The sequence below is a fragment of the Acinonyx jubatus genome, chromosome D3 (genome assembly GCF_027475565.1).
Source record: "Acinonyx jubatus isolate Ajub_Pintada_27869175 chromosome D3, VMU_Ajub_asm_v1.0, whole genome shotgun sequence".
Classification (NCBI taxonomy): domain Eukaryota; kingdom Metazoa; phylum Chordata; class Mammalia; order Carnivora; family Felidae; genus Acinonyx; species Acinonyx jubatus.
The window spans coordinates 84270120-84283954 of record NC_069392.1 but is presented as its reverse complement, the minus strand read 5'-3'; the positions used below and the strand labels follow the sequence as shown (position 1 = coordinate 84283954).

The 13835-nt window shown below is 39.6% G+C and overlaps 1 protein-coding gene across 1 annotated transcript in view; it reads right to left on the bottom strand.

Moving 5' to 3' along the window:
* Positions 1–13835, bottom strand: part of DOK6 (docking protein 6) — a 365783-nt gene that overhangs the window by 80143 nt on the left and 271805 nt on the right. Inside the window, exon 6 of the mRNA XM_027069157.2 lies at positions 1769–1907. Coding sequence (XP_026924958.1) covers positions 1769–1907 — 139 coding nt within the window. The remainder of the gene's footprint in view (positions 1–1768; positions 1908–13835) is intronic.

The window sequence follows — 13835 nt, the reverse complement described above, 5'->3', positions numbered from 1 at the left end:
TATAATTATTCAAAATCACTCCTACAGATGGATGGCTGTTATAATAATGAAGCTTTCGTGGCACTTGCCGTGTGCCAGGTCTGTTCTCAGCACTTTGCAGATTTTAATGCAGATACCTCATAACGGCCAAATCAGTAGAACTGTTACGTCCTCATTTTACAGATAAAGGCAAATGAAACATTTGGAAGTTAATAACCCAGGATGCCCAAGATGGCATAGCCGGTAAAGGGTGGAATTGGGATGTGAACCCAGAACACATACTGAGTGCTTTCCCTGATAGTCAACAGTAGGGTGGTGTGAAAGAGCTCTTGGAATTTCCTTTAAGACAAAACCATTCAATGACTTTACTTGAGAGCATTTTGCCTGTTCAGAACAGTTCTACGTAAAGAACTACGACTGTTAAGTGTAGCTAACTGCTGTTAACTAATAGCAAGTGACATCACAACTGTTAATTTTGGTTGCAAGCATCAGATTCGGAAATAATTTGAAATCTGGTAGTTCTAATTGCTCAGTGATTTAAGCCACTGGAAAAATGTCACATTAATTAGATAACTGTTACAATGGCTTAAATGTAACCCAAAACTTTCTACAAGACTGTGATACCAATGTCTTATTAATGCTTCTTCAATTAAACACACAATCCTATTAATAATCCTACTAATGTTCAAGCCTTAATGTTCATCAAGGGATGAAGTGGTGTAATTCACTGTGAAAGACCAAATGTCCCGTGTAAGCCTGGTTTTCACTTGCTACACTTAGGTATTAGGAAAGTTCTTTAAAGCATATTTTAGATGAAGAGATAAAAATGTGTATGTAGCATTGAGAAAAATTAGAAATGCACTAAGAATAACATAAGATTATACATTAAATCACTTTTTTGTTTTCTTATATTTAAAAGGCAGTTTTCTATGTGTCAAAATACTATGTAATGGAGAATTTTAAAAATCACAATAAATATAATACTACATATAGAACTCTGTAATCTTTAACCTGGGACAGAAGTATGAGTGTTCTTCTGGTGAGTGACCCACTTGTTTCCCCAAACTCTGCCTGTCCTCTCCCAAATGAAATTTAATGCATCTCTGTAAATCCTGAAGAAAGACACAATCACCAACTCTTAAGATTATGGCCAACAGTCATTCCGTTGTTTGCTTTTCAGAGAAGTTGGTAGTAAAGCTTACAATTTTTTCTGTTACTTGTACGAGTTACTATTTCAGATTCTGTACTAAATTGCTCCTTAGCTAGACCAAAAACTCTAGCATGGTTCCAGAACAGGGTAACAGACAAATCATTCTGTTGGTAAACAGTGTAAGTTCCTTCTGCAAGTATTTTATTATTGGCTCTGAAACAGAGAAAGAGCTAGAAGCTTCAGAGAATCTAGGACAAATACAAAGACAAAAAGAAAGTGGAGTCCTTTCCTGTAGTAACTTAATTTTGCTGGTTATTTTGGGCCCACATCTGAATCTCTGATTGTCCAACTGTGTGCGGCAATATGCAGACAGCATTGCTTTGTATTTCATTCTCTAGGCACCGCACCCCTCCTTGAGAGAAGCATGGGGTGTAGGACTCCCTGCTAGTGGCCACAAATAACTCCTTTTTTGGCATATGCTGAATAGGGCATTAGAGGGATGAGATTCGGTAGCTGGGGTGAGCTCGGGCCTGGGTGGGGTGGACACAGGGGTGCTGATGTGAATGGGCCCACATAGACACGATGTGCATCAGACCTCAGCGACATTCAACTGTTAGGTTACCGAGGAAGGAGCCTTACCCGGGCTTTCTGTTCCATTTCTAGCATTAATCTTTCATGCTGCTCAGCTATGGCCAGTGTCGCAGAATGGACCTTCTGATAGATCATTTCTCCTTCCCTTGTTTGAAAAGTGAATAGTCCTTCTCCTGTGTCACACATTCTGTGAGAATAGAGATAGGGAAAGAGATGGGTCTTCATGTGTTCAAGTGCGTTGACTTTCATGGCCGTTAGTGAAGCGGATTCATCCTTGACCAAAACAACCAACCAACAAGCACCCCTTTAAATGGTACATGAGATGGAACTAAGGGTAAAAACTCATGTCTAGCTGGGTTTTGAAGGATGAAGTGTTCACAACACTGCACAGAAACAGACACCAAAGGCTTCAGTTACTGAAGTTCACCTGTTACCAGTTCTTACTAATGAAAGCAAATAGTCGTTTTCTTTGAGGATTTTCACATTTGTGTTATCATAACGCTGTTTCCAAGCTGTGATGGCTCTTGACATTTAAAGAACTTAAGAAAAGTCTGCAATTTTATACTCGCTGTAGTAGGAACCAAGAAGACTATACATTTTATAGTTTATGGACTTGCATACTTAGGCTGAAGCTGTTATTTACACTGAGTAACCCTTAGGTAAATCTTGTGCATCTTAAGAAACAACATGGCATAAAGGAGACCCTATTTGGATATGAGAATTGTTGGTTTAAATTTTGACTTTGCCACTTACCAGCACTGTGAACTTGGGCAAGTTAAATAACTTGCCTATACCTCCTTTCCACAGCTCTAACATAGGAGAAATAATAGAGCCCGTCTCATAAGATCCTTATGATAGTTGGAAGACTAATCTAATATCCACTGTAGAGAAATGAGTGGAGTAATTTTAGTATTTTTCTCTGATGGACTGTTATACAGCAATTACTATGTCATTTCCGAGAGGATATAACAACATTAAAAATTCTTATTATGAACATTCATGAGGAAAAATCAGAATTAAAATTTTCAATTACTTAATTGTAATTACCTTTCTAAAACATAACTTTATTGGAATAAAGCCACTGACACTTTATTAAGGCAATAGGATTACAGGTAAATTTTATTAACAGAGACCAATTCTAAAATGAAAAATATTTCTAATTAATATTTTAAGCCAGCTTTTAAAAATAATTGGAGGCCTCCAGAAAGACCCACTCAATATCCATATGATGTTACTACCGAGATACGGGATATTAACTGAACTGCTGTGTCGTTGGTTTTCAGATTGTAACATCAAAAGATTTGCACGAGATGCTCTCGAGGCCAAACTCTGTCTTCCAGCACCACAAAGATTTTGGATTCTTCCCTATGATTCCCCAAGGAGTTTTCAGTAGAAAAGAAATGTCTCAAGAGGCTCCAGACATTACAGAGGCTGCGAATGCCATCCCTTAGGGCCCCATAGAGCCAGCACTTAGCTTCTGTGAAAAAGATCTTAATAAAATTCACACAGCGTGAAATGGAAAGTCTGGGGGGAAAATGAAGCGTTTTCACAAAGTGAAACAAATGAGCTTTCTTTGTTGATTCAGAGGAGTATACAAGTCCAACAGCCCGAGCAGGGCAACGATGGACAAGTAGTGAGCGCAGCCTGTTGGAGGGGGAGTTTTGTTCATTGTCATCTGAAAAGCACTGCTTAGTAGCCTTCGGAAAAGAGATAATGAAGACACAAACTGTCATTCCCTACTCAGTCACCGAGATGCAAAGGTCTAACACTTACCCACTTCCTGGGACTTAACTGCCCAGTTAGAGGGTTTGAAAGCTTGCAGGTTTTCTTCAGCCTCTGAAATACAGACTCCTGTAACCTTCAGCCTTTGATCAGCAAACAAAGAATTAAAACATGCTAGCATTAAAGAGTGAAGACATTTTAGGGAAAGGTGTTCTTTCTTCAGCCTAGGTACCTAAAGCCAAGCTGGTCAAACTTCAGTAAAATTAGCTCATACTTTTGGCTTTCATCTGCAGTATCGGAATAAATAGTTTAGGTTGCCCAGGTTATTGTTTAGAACATGTTCTCTTGGGGCTGGTAAGAAACAGATACAGAGTTGTTTTTTTTTTTCTTATGTGTCTGAATAGTTTTGTGGGAGCAAGCCAGTACTGGAGAAGATGGGGCGACAGACGAAGTCATTTTGTTGGCTATTGCCTTGCTAGTGAACATGTAGGTCCACGGACCAGCATCACTGACCTCCTTGAGAACCTGTCCAGACTACTGGATCAGAACCTACATTTCACAGTGTCCCGGGTGATTCCTGTGCATCTTATAGTTCGAGAACACTGGCCTGCAGAACTCCTTCTACAGGTCACCTGGGACCCAAACGAGAATAATTTAGAAGCCATGTTTGTGCAGCTTCAGACCATGACATGTGAGACTGAAGTTCAGAAAGGAAGCCCCATGATGAAAAGGACAGAAAGCCTGAAAGATTCATTTCCTTAACTTGGGAAGAGCTAATACAGAGGTGCTCCATGCATTTGAGTATCGTAACACACTCCTTAATTGCATTTATTTGGAGAAACAGTGAAAATCTGGGCAATATGTTTGTCTTGACTCCAAACTGATTTTGATTGAAATTATAGACAATCACAGCTGTTACCTCTTTTTATACTTAACAAGGTATTTTCACAAAATGAATACTTATTCTTATCTAAAACTGAATGTTAAAGAATATCATCTCTAAGGTCCCTTTCAGCTTGAAAGAACAATTTTAAAATTCTAAGTATGGCTAACACACTAATTTCCAGGGTGGTGTTTTTGTTTTTTTTTTTTTTTTTTTGACATTTTGACATCGTGACATAAGGGACATTATAATAGTATAGAATCCAAAAGACTAAGGGCACAAATGTCAACAGTGTGTCATTGCCTGTCATGTTCATTTATCACACATTTATCAAGTAGGTACTGTAAGTCAGGTGCTGTCCTGAGTCTGAGGATAAAAAGGATGGAAACGTATACATGGCCCATCGTCTCTGAGGCTCTACAAATAGTGGGGAAGATAAGCATTGTTTGAGGAAAACACGCTTTGGTAGGTGGTAGCAGGAAGTAATGGGCCAACAGGAAGTAATGGGGGGACCTGAACATGTTATTTTACCAAATTAGCCCTTACGTATTAAATGGGCGTTAGGGCGCCTGGGTGGCTCAGTTGGTTAAGCGTCTGACTCTTGATTTCAGCTCAGGTCAAGATCTCACAGTTCATGAGTTCAAGCCCCATGTTGGGCTCTGTGCTGACAGTGCAGAACCTGCTTGGGATTCTTTCTCTCCCTCTCTCTTTCTGCCCCTCCCCCACTTGCTCTCTCTCTCTTTTTCTCTCTCAAAATAAATAAACCTAAAAAAAATAAAATAAAATGGGGGCAACAAGACTTGGTCACAAGATTGTTTCCATTTGCCTTTTAATTAAGTCAAACACTGCGTGTAACAGTGGTCAGGAAGAAATGAATTCAGCAGGCCTGGGGTCTCTAAACCCCGCACCTTCCAAAGAAAGGCCTGTGTCAGGGTGGTCCCTTGGCCAGTTTCTGGACTGTAACCTCTGAGCCTTTGGAATATTCAGCCTGATAAGAGTGAATTTTTGTGTGCCTGAGGCCTTGGGCCAAGCTGTACCACTCTGGCCAGATGAGTTAATCCTAATAATATGCCTGTTTTGCTCTGGTGGAGGCTGGAGTCTGAGCGGCTCACATTGAACCAGTAGACTCTGCCTGCCTGTATGATGGATCCTCAGTAAAACCTTGCATGCCAAGTCTTGCGATAGCGTCCCAGGTTAACGACGCTGCCCATGTCTTTTCCCACATCGTCATGGGGCAAGCATCTGCCATGTGATGGCCCTGGGACCGCGTCCTGGGAGCCTGTGCCTGGTCCCTCCTGGACTTCCTTCATTGGTTTTAATCTGCACTTTCATTGCAGTAACCACAACTGTGAGTAGCATCGCTTTTTCTGAGTCCTGGGTCTATCTGGAGAAACACTGAGCCCGAGGGTGGTATTGGGGACCCCTCCACTCAAGGCACCACAGGCATCGGGTTGTCAATAGGGTTTGATGCAGTAGGAGTCTAAGAAAATCCTAGAATTTTCCCTCAACGGCTCTTCCTGAAATTCCATTTATCCTTTCCTTATTCATCCCACCTCACCACTCAAGTACAGAACCATTCAAAATAAGGCTACTCCTGGTCTAGTCTCTGCTGTGTTCCAATAAATAAGGAGCAAGCAGAGCTCATGAGAATGTCTGTGTTCACAGGAAATGGGACTCTAAATGAGGTGCTCCACTATGGAAAGGTTCTCTCAATACCCCTCAAGGGGAGAAACAGCCCTAAAAGCGGGGGCCGTAGAGGCAACTGCATGTGAGAACAGGCACACCTTGTAAGCTATTCAATGACTGCCCTCCTTTTCCTGCTTTTAAGTCTCAAAGTTAATTCTTTATGAAGGGGTGGCTTCAAATTTCCAGTCCTTTTCCAAATGACAAACACAAGACATTCACCACAAGTTATTTTTGAGAGGGAGAGAGAGAGAGAGAGAGACAGAGCATGAGCAGGGGAGGGCAGAGAGAGAGGGAGACAGAATCTGCAGCAGGTTCCAGGCTCTGAGCTGTCGGCACAAAGCACGATGTGGGGCTCGAACTCATGAACCGTGAGACCATGAACCGAACTGAAGTCAGATGCTTAACCAACCGAGCCACCCAGGCACCCCAACGTGTTAGTTTTTAAAACTGAACCCAGATACTTTAAAATACTTATCTGTGGGTCTCTAGGTAAAATATTACTACAGATGAATCTGTAAACCTCTGGCAATGTTGTCCATCTTGGCAGCCGTATGACTTTGTTCTCGCTGTAAGCTGTGCAGTATTGTAGACACATTTCATGACCAGATATTTACCCTCTGTGCACACAAAAATTTTAAACTCTCAGCAATGGAGGAGAAGAGCAAGGGCCCTTTCCTGAAAACCCCATGGTGTATCTATTCAGTATTTAAAATTTAATGTTTAATTATAGAAAGTAATGAAATTCTTCAAAGCACAGCTTTTCTGAAGAGCGGTTAAAACCAATTAACACTTTTATTCCATTAACAGTTTAATCTTTATTGTCATTTAACAATGCCAGCATTCGGCTTTTCTTTTAGCAGCTATGAAAAGGCTGACGTTTCTCTCTAGGAGCTCTGGTGAGTCAGATGTGGAACTGTGGTAAGAAATGGCAAGAAAAATGGACACACAAAAGCAAGTCCAGAAATAGACCCAATTCATCTGGGAGGTAAATACGTGATGAACGTGATATCTCGAGTTTGTGAGGGAAGCTGGACTCTCCAAGAAACTGTGTTTGGACACTTATCAGGAGGAAAAATGTTGGGTCCGTGTTTCTACCTCCACTGATGCAAGTTGCAGAGAAAGCAAGTGAAAAAAGTTAGTAGAAGAAAATGAGGAAGAATTCATATATAAAGTCAAGAGGAGGTAGGAGTTTCAGGCTATGATCCAAGCCAAAAGGTGACAAAAGAAAAAAAAAAAAAAGGATGAATCTACCTGAAAAAAAAGTTTTCTTTTTTTCTTTTTTTATGTTTATTTATTTTTGAGAGAGATAGCAAGCCAGAGTGTGAGCAGGAGAGGAGTAGAGAGAGAGGGAGACACAGAATCCGAAGCAGGCTCCAGGCTCCGAGATGTCAGCACAGGGCCCAACGTGGGACTCTAACTCACGAACCACAAGATCATGACCTGAGCTGAAGTTGGACCCTTAACTGACTGAGCCACCCAGATGCCCCAAAAAAACTTTTCCCAAAAATAAAAAAGAAATCATAAGATATCAGCAGGCAAATAAATAGTAGGAAATTATTTGAAACTCACAACACTTGATAACCTCTCATCTATAAAGAAGGTATATACTGTCAGTACATTTTTCAGAGGGTTGTTTGAGCATGAAATGAATTAACATGTGTCCATCTTAAAAACAGCGTCTGTGAGTTTTTATTACCCCTTAAATAGTAGTATTATTTTCACTACTACCACCAAATAGGAAAATCGATACCTGAAACATAAGACTAAATGCAAAAAAAAGTGACAGCAATATGCACAGTGCACTACCATTTTTGTAAAAGAAAGCATGTGTGGGAAGAATTTATATACACCTTCGCTTGCATATACATGAAACTCTGGATGAACGCACAAGAGAGTAACTGTGCTATTTGTTGGGGGTGAAGTGGGCGCGATAAGTGAGGCTGTACGTATAGGAGGACATTTTTTTCACGAACGCTTCTTGACGGAAACGGTCAAATGAAAAAAAAGTAGTGCCATTAGTTTATTGATTGGATTTAATGAATGAAAACTAAGTTGACATTAAATTTTAAAGCAAGGGTCGGAGGACTTTCACAGGGTTTTTGTGAAGACGTTATGTTTATAACGTGCCTAGCTCAGTCTCTGTCATATAGCAAATACACACACACGTACACACACAATCTCTTCCCAGTATAGCACAGACATCTACATCTAATTTTCAAGACACCCAGGTTTGCAGAGTTCTGGTTTGTAATGAATTGAAATAACAGCAACAGTCACAGCCATGGTGGGAACAGTAGTGGTTAGCACTTACGGAGCACCGACTCAGGCCGGGCTTGGTGTTAAACACAGTATGTGCGTTGCCTCATTGAGCCTCGACATCTCCAAGGTCCTCACTGCTTCCCATTACACAAAACACCGACCTGAGAAAACTCAGCCCAAGGTCACTGAAATTTAAGTGGCTGAGCTGTGGTCTGAACCTAGACCTGTCATTTTGGAGGGAAGCTTATGATCATTAAGCTAGGTTTTGTTCATTCAAGATGAGAAGCAGAAAAGTGTGCATAATTCTTAATTATGAAAATTTCTGCAGTTGGAGAGAAAGAGAGAGCTCAGAATAGAACCTGGGCTAGAACATTCTGAAGGTGCTCTCTCCCCGTTTGCCTCTGTTCCTCTTCTGTCAAATCACGTTCCCAAGAATATTTCTCAATGGTGCTCCAGTAGAATGCATGTTGAGGTAAATCAGTCCAATAATCAATAAAACAGCTGAAGTGCAGTCAAACCCGCTCTGCACTCCCAACTTCATGTCAAGTCCTTTGTAAGGAGGAAGGTATGCTAGAACATTTGCCATCCTCTCTGCCTCTTGACTGGATTACTGGCCGGCTCCAAACATTTAATGCATGTGGTGGCTGTTGGTTGATTTCACTGCTGGTACCTTAGGGATACAACGCTTTCCCTTAAACAAGCTGAAATACCCAAGACTGCAAGAAGATCTTGATTTTAGTCCAGGATCTGCTGAAAATTAGCTTGGTGAAACGCCATTTTGATCCTTTATAAAACTACGTTTTTTAAAATTTATTTAATTTTTTAAGTTTATTTTTGTCTATTTTGATAGAGATATGGAGAGCAAGAGGGAGAGAGGCAGACAGAGAGGCAGAATCCCAAGCAGACTCTTCCCTGTCAGCACAGAGCCTGATGCAGGGCTTGAACTCATGAACCGTGAGATTATGACCTGAGTCAAAATCAAGAGTCAGATGCTTAAGTGACTGAGGCACCCAGGTGCCCCAAAACTAAGTTTTTTTTTGTTTTTTTTTTTTTAATGAAAGAGTTGATCTAAATGATCTCTAAGGCACAAATTTGTTAGAAAATTCTCTAAGTCCTCCACTCGTGACGGCTGCTTCTCAATCACTTTCATTAAAATATCTCCATCTTTTCACATATTTTCAAAGTTTTAATTTTATTCCATTCTGTTTACTTTTTTTACTTTCAGATTTTCTCCTTTGGTTTCTCAACGCAATACAAAAGTCAGTCGAGTGTCCCTGAAATTTTGGCTTTAGCAAATCCTTGGAAGGAGATACATATAAGATGTTCCTCCACGTCCCTTCCCTTCCCTTCTGCTTCCAAAATTTAGAAATGAACAATCCACCACGTGAAGATGATCACAATTGCTACCATTACCATTATTCTACTGTAATATGTTTATAAGATTTAGGGAAAAATTTTTTTAAAGGTTTACAGCTAATTTTATATCCATCCTGTACACATATCTCCTGATGGCTTTAGTGGAAGTTTAACATTCTTAACCTCCAAGTGTCAATCACAAAAAGCATCCGATGAATTCCATATGCTTTGTTGACTGAAATGACTTGAAAGTGATCAATGTGATGGCTACCTGACAAGTATTGATTTTGTAGTCCCTGATAGTAAAAAATAAAGCAAAATAAAATATAAAAGAGAATAGTTCTTTTTTTAAAGGACAATGCCATGGCATTAATGTATTCTTCTGAAGGGAGTAGACCAAACTGTCAACAGGAAAAGCAAGAACTGATACCTTCTTATGTTCTCTGCTGTTGTACACTTGCTCTATTTTAAAACTCTTTTGGGGAGGCTATGTGTGTATCATCTGAAACAGCTACCAATATATACTCAAACCTATTTGTCTGGGAAAGAGCTAATAACAAAGCAAGTCAAGCAAAAACTTAAATTCTGTCATTTAGAAATTATACTTCCTTTTGAAAGTGAATTGGACTGCCAAGTGATGGTTGGGAAATTTTTACAGTTTAACATGTAAGTTACTAATATTTACTCACTGAATTAGAAGAGTTACGCTTCTTTCCACCATTTTGAGAGGTCCCTAAAAATGAGATCATTATATTCCCTCAGAGCCAAACAGCCTGCAATCAGGGGTTACAAATTACATTTTTATTCTTTTTTCTGCCCCAAACATACTTAATGAAGGTAAATTTTTAATCAAATGAAAGGTAATTCAGTGTCTCAAGTGACCACAGAGGAAAGTGTTTAAACCAGATAGCCAAAATAGAAAAGAAATTCAAGCCTATACCTGATTTTACATTGAGTATGTCTTGCCTTGTCTTCTTAGGTTATTTTTATGCATTCATTGACATTTTTTTGGACATCAACCAACCACATGTCAGGCACTTTATTAATTTTTGGACAATATTTTTAAAAAGCATGTTTTAAAAAATGAGTAAATAAACATTAATTCAGGAACAGCGTTTACTCTCATTATATATATATTTACCTTTTCATTTAAAAATGCAGCAAATGAGTAGGTGATGAAATGAAATTTATAATATACTAACACATTTTGGAGATTAAGAGCTAGTGAATTGGTTATCTTTATTGCGTTAAAATTTTCTCTAGAGGTTTTTAGTTGACAGATCACTGGTAGAGTACAATTTTTAGTCTTTTATTGTCATTATCAAAATAAGCCACCCAGTAAAATGACACAGTCATTCTAATATACCAAGGGAAAATACTGATTGGTATTACAAAAGATGTGTGTACAGGCTTAAGTTACAGCTTTTTCACTCATTTTGAAATAGAAATGAAAATTTAGTATCTTGGTGAAAATGTGAATTTACTTAAATTTCAAAAATTGAAGAATTTCAAATGTAACTATGTAGATTTTTATAATAATGTCAAATGTCATCATTACAGGTCAATAAATCTTAAACCATAACCTTAACTTTAATTTTTTAATGTTTATTGGTTTATTTTGAGAGAGAGAGAGAGAGAGAGAGAGAAAATCCCAAGCAGGCTCCATGCTGTCAGCACACTGCCTGATGTGGAGCTCGAACTCATGAACTTTGAGATCATGACCTGAGCCAAAAGCGAGAGGGAGACGATTAGCTGACTAAGCCACCCAGGCACCCCTCAAACGTTAATTTTTAAACCACATTTAAACTTTAAAGTCAATCTCTTTAAATATCTGAACCAGGAATATAGACAATGCTATTGTAATAGTGTTGTATGGTGGCAGATGGTAGCTAAATTTGTGATGAGTACAGCATAATGTAGAGAGATGTTGAATTGCTAAGTTGTACTCCTGAAACTAATGTAACATTGTGTGTCAACTATACTCAAGTAAAAAAAAATTAAAATAAAACATAAATAAAAACATGAATTGAAAATATGGTGAACAGATATTCTGAATCACCTTTAAGTAGAAGCTAAGAAATGGAACCAGTATTTCCCCATCATAAATAAAAGTATCAGTCATTTTATGTTATCCCCTGGTATCTTTGACCTTCTCAGGCATAAGAATTTGGGGCTCATCAGGGTTCATACTGACGTATTCTACTTAAGAACTAACCAACCATCTCTGTGTTTCCCCTGATAAATCAGGTATAAACTTGTATTAGAGCACTTCTAACATCTCACCACTTTTATTTTTACATGCCTTCTTCCCTCCTAGACTCCTAATACAAGACATGAAATGAAAGAAAATCACATTCACTCAAAAATCGTAAAAATCTAGAGACAAAGAGAATATAATTCCTTTCACTGTTGAAATAAGTTTTCCATCTCTACCCCTGATGATCCACCTTTACCTCCAATCTATCTCAGATGGTTTCTAGATTCCTACATACATCAAGTCATGGAACAAAGCAAACCACAAAAGAGATACTGACGGACGCCCGGGTGGCTCAGTCGGTTGAGCGTCCCACTCTTGATTTCATCTCAGGTCATGATACCAGGGCTGTGGGAGCAAGCCTCTCGTCCAGGTCCGTGTTGAGTGTGGAGCCTGCTTAGGATTCTCTTTCTCTCCCTGTGCCCCTCTCCCTCACTCATGGTTTCTCTCTCTAAGAAAAAAAAAAAGTGTGTGTGTATGTGTGGGGGGATACTGATATTGAATAGTCTAAAAAAGAGGTAAAGGAATGGAACTTACAAAAATGAAAAAAATACTACTTATCCTATTCTTACCCGATTTTGGTTCTCATTATTCCTGTTTTTATTTTGTTTTACTTAAAAAAATTTTTTTTAACATTTATTCATTTTTGAGAGTGAGAGAGACAGAGCATGAGCAGGGAAGGGGCAGAGAGAGAGGGAGACACAGAATCCTAAGCAGACTCCAGGCTCTGAGCTATCAGCACAGGGCCCGACGTGGGGTTGCACTCATGGACTGAGAGATCATGACCTGAGTTGAAGTCGGACGCTTAACCGACTGAGCCACCCAGGCGCCCTTCAGTATTCCTGTTTTTAAAGTTAGATGGTTTGGCTATATGATTAATAAAGTTTCTTTCAAAAGTTCCTAAGCTTTGACTTAGTTCCATTTAAGGGGTAGTTTGCTTTAAACTCCATCTAGCAATAGCTGTGTCTCAAGAGATGGTTAACACCATTAAAATGTGATTTCTTATGTTGCATTTCTTTATTATTGACTTGGGCACTTTTACTTTCCCTGATTAGTAACTTCCATGTAAGGGTTAAGAGAGTGGAGGTGAATGGAGTCATCTTACTGCCCGGGTGTTCACAGAAGTAAAGGACGTGGACTCCAGAAGGAACCTGCAGGCCATACCAAGGTTCATTTATGTCCACTCAGATCAGTACAACTTATCATTTGTTGAGCTTCAATAGTCAAAAGGCTCCTACTGGAAATTCTCAAACTGCCTCACATCCTGATCACCACTATAGAGCCAAGAGCCCACTGGTCATGGCGGGTGTATTGGAGAATTTTATGTGTCAACCTGACTAGGCTACAGGGTCCCGAGGCATTTAGTTAAACAGTATTCTGGGTTTGTGTGTGTGTCTGTGTGCGTGTGCATGTGAGGGGGTTTATGGATGAGATTGACATTTGAATAAGTAGACTAAGGCAAACAGATCGTTCTCTCCATGGTGGGTGGGCTTCGTCCAATCCATTGGAAGCCTGAGCAGAAGAAAAGGGGATAAGGGAGAATTCACTCTTTTTGCCTATTTTTGAACTGGGACATTAGTCTTCTTCTGTGCTTGGACTCGAATTTACACCACCAGCTCTCCTGAGTCTTCAGCCTACTGACTGCAGACGGCGAGACTTCCCAGCTCGACTAATACAGCAGGCATATCTCTGTCTTCTAACTGCGCCAGAGCTTCTTGTGCCTGTGGAAATCCGACATCCTGTCTCTGGGTGTTTGCAAGCGGTGAGTGGGATGCAGGCAGTTGTCCCTGATGTGTCAAAAATCATGTGGGTGGTGGAGTGAGCAAAGAATAGAGAAAACTAGACTTTTCGAGAGGAATGTATTTCTGTTTTTGTTTTTGCTTCACAACGGACGTAGCGCTTTCAATTCTTACTGCTGAGATCTGCACAGACTTTTGCTTCCTGAGTCAGTACAG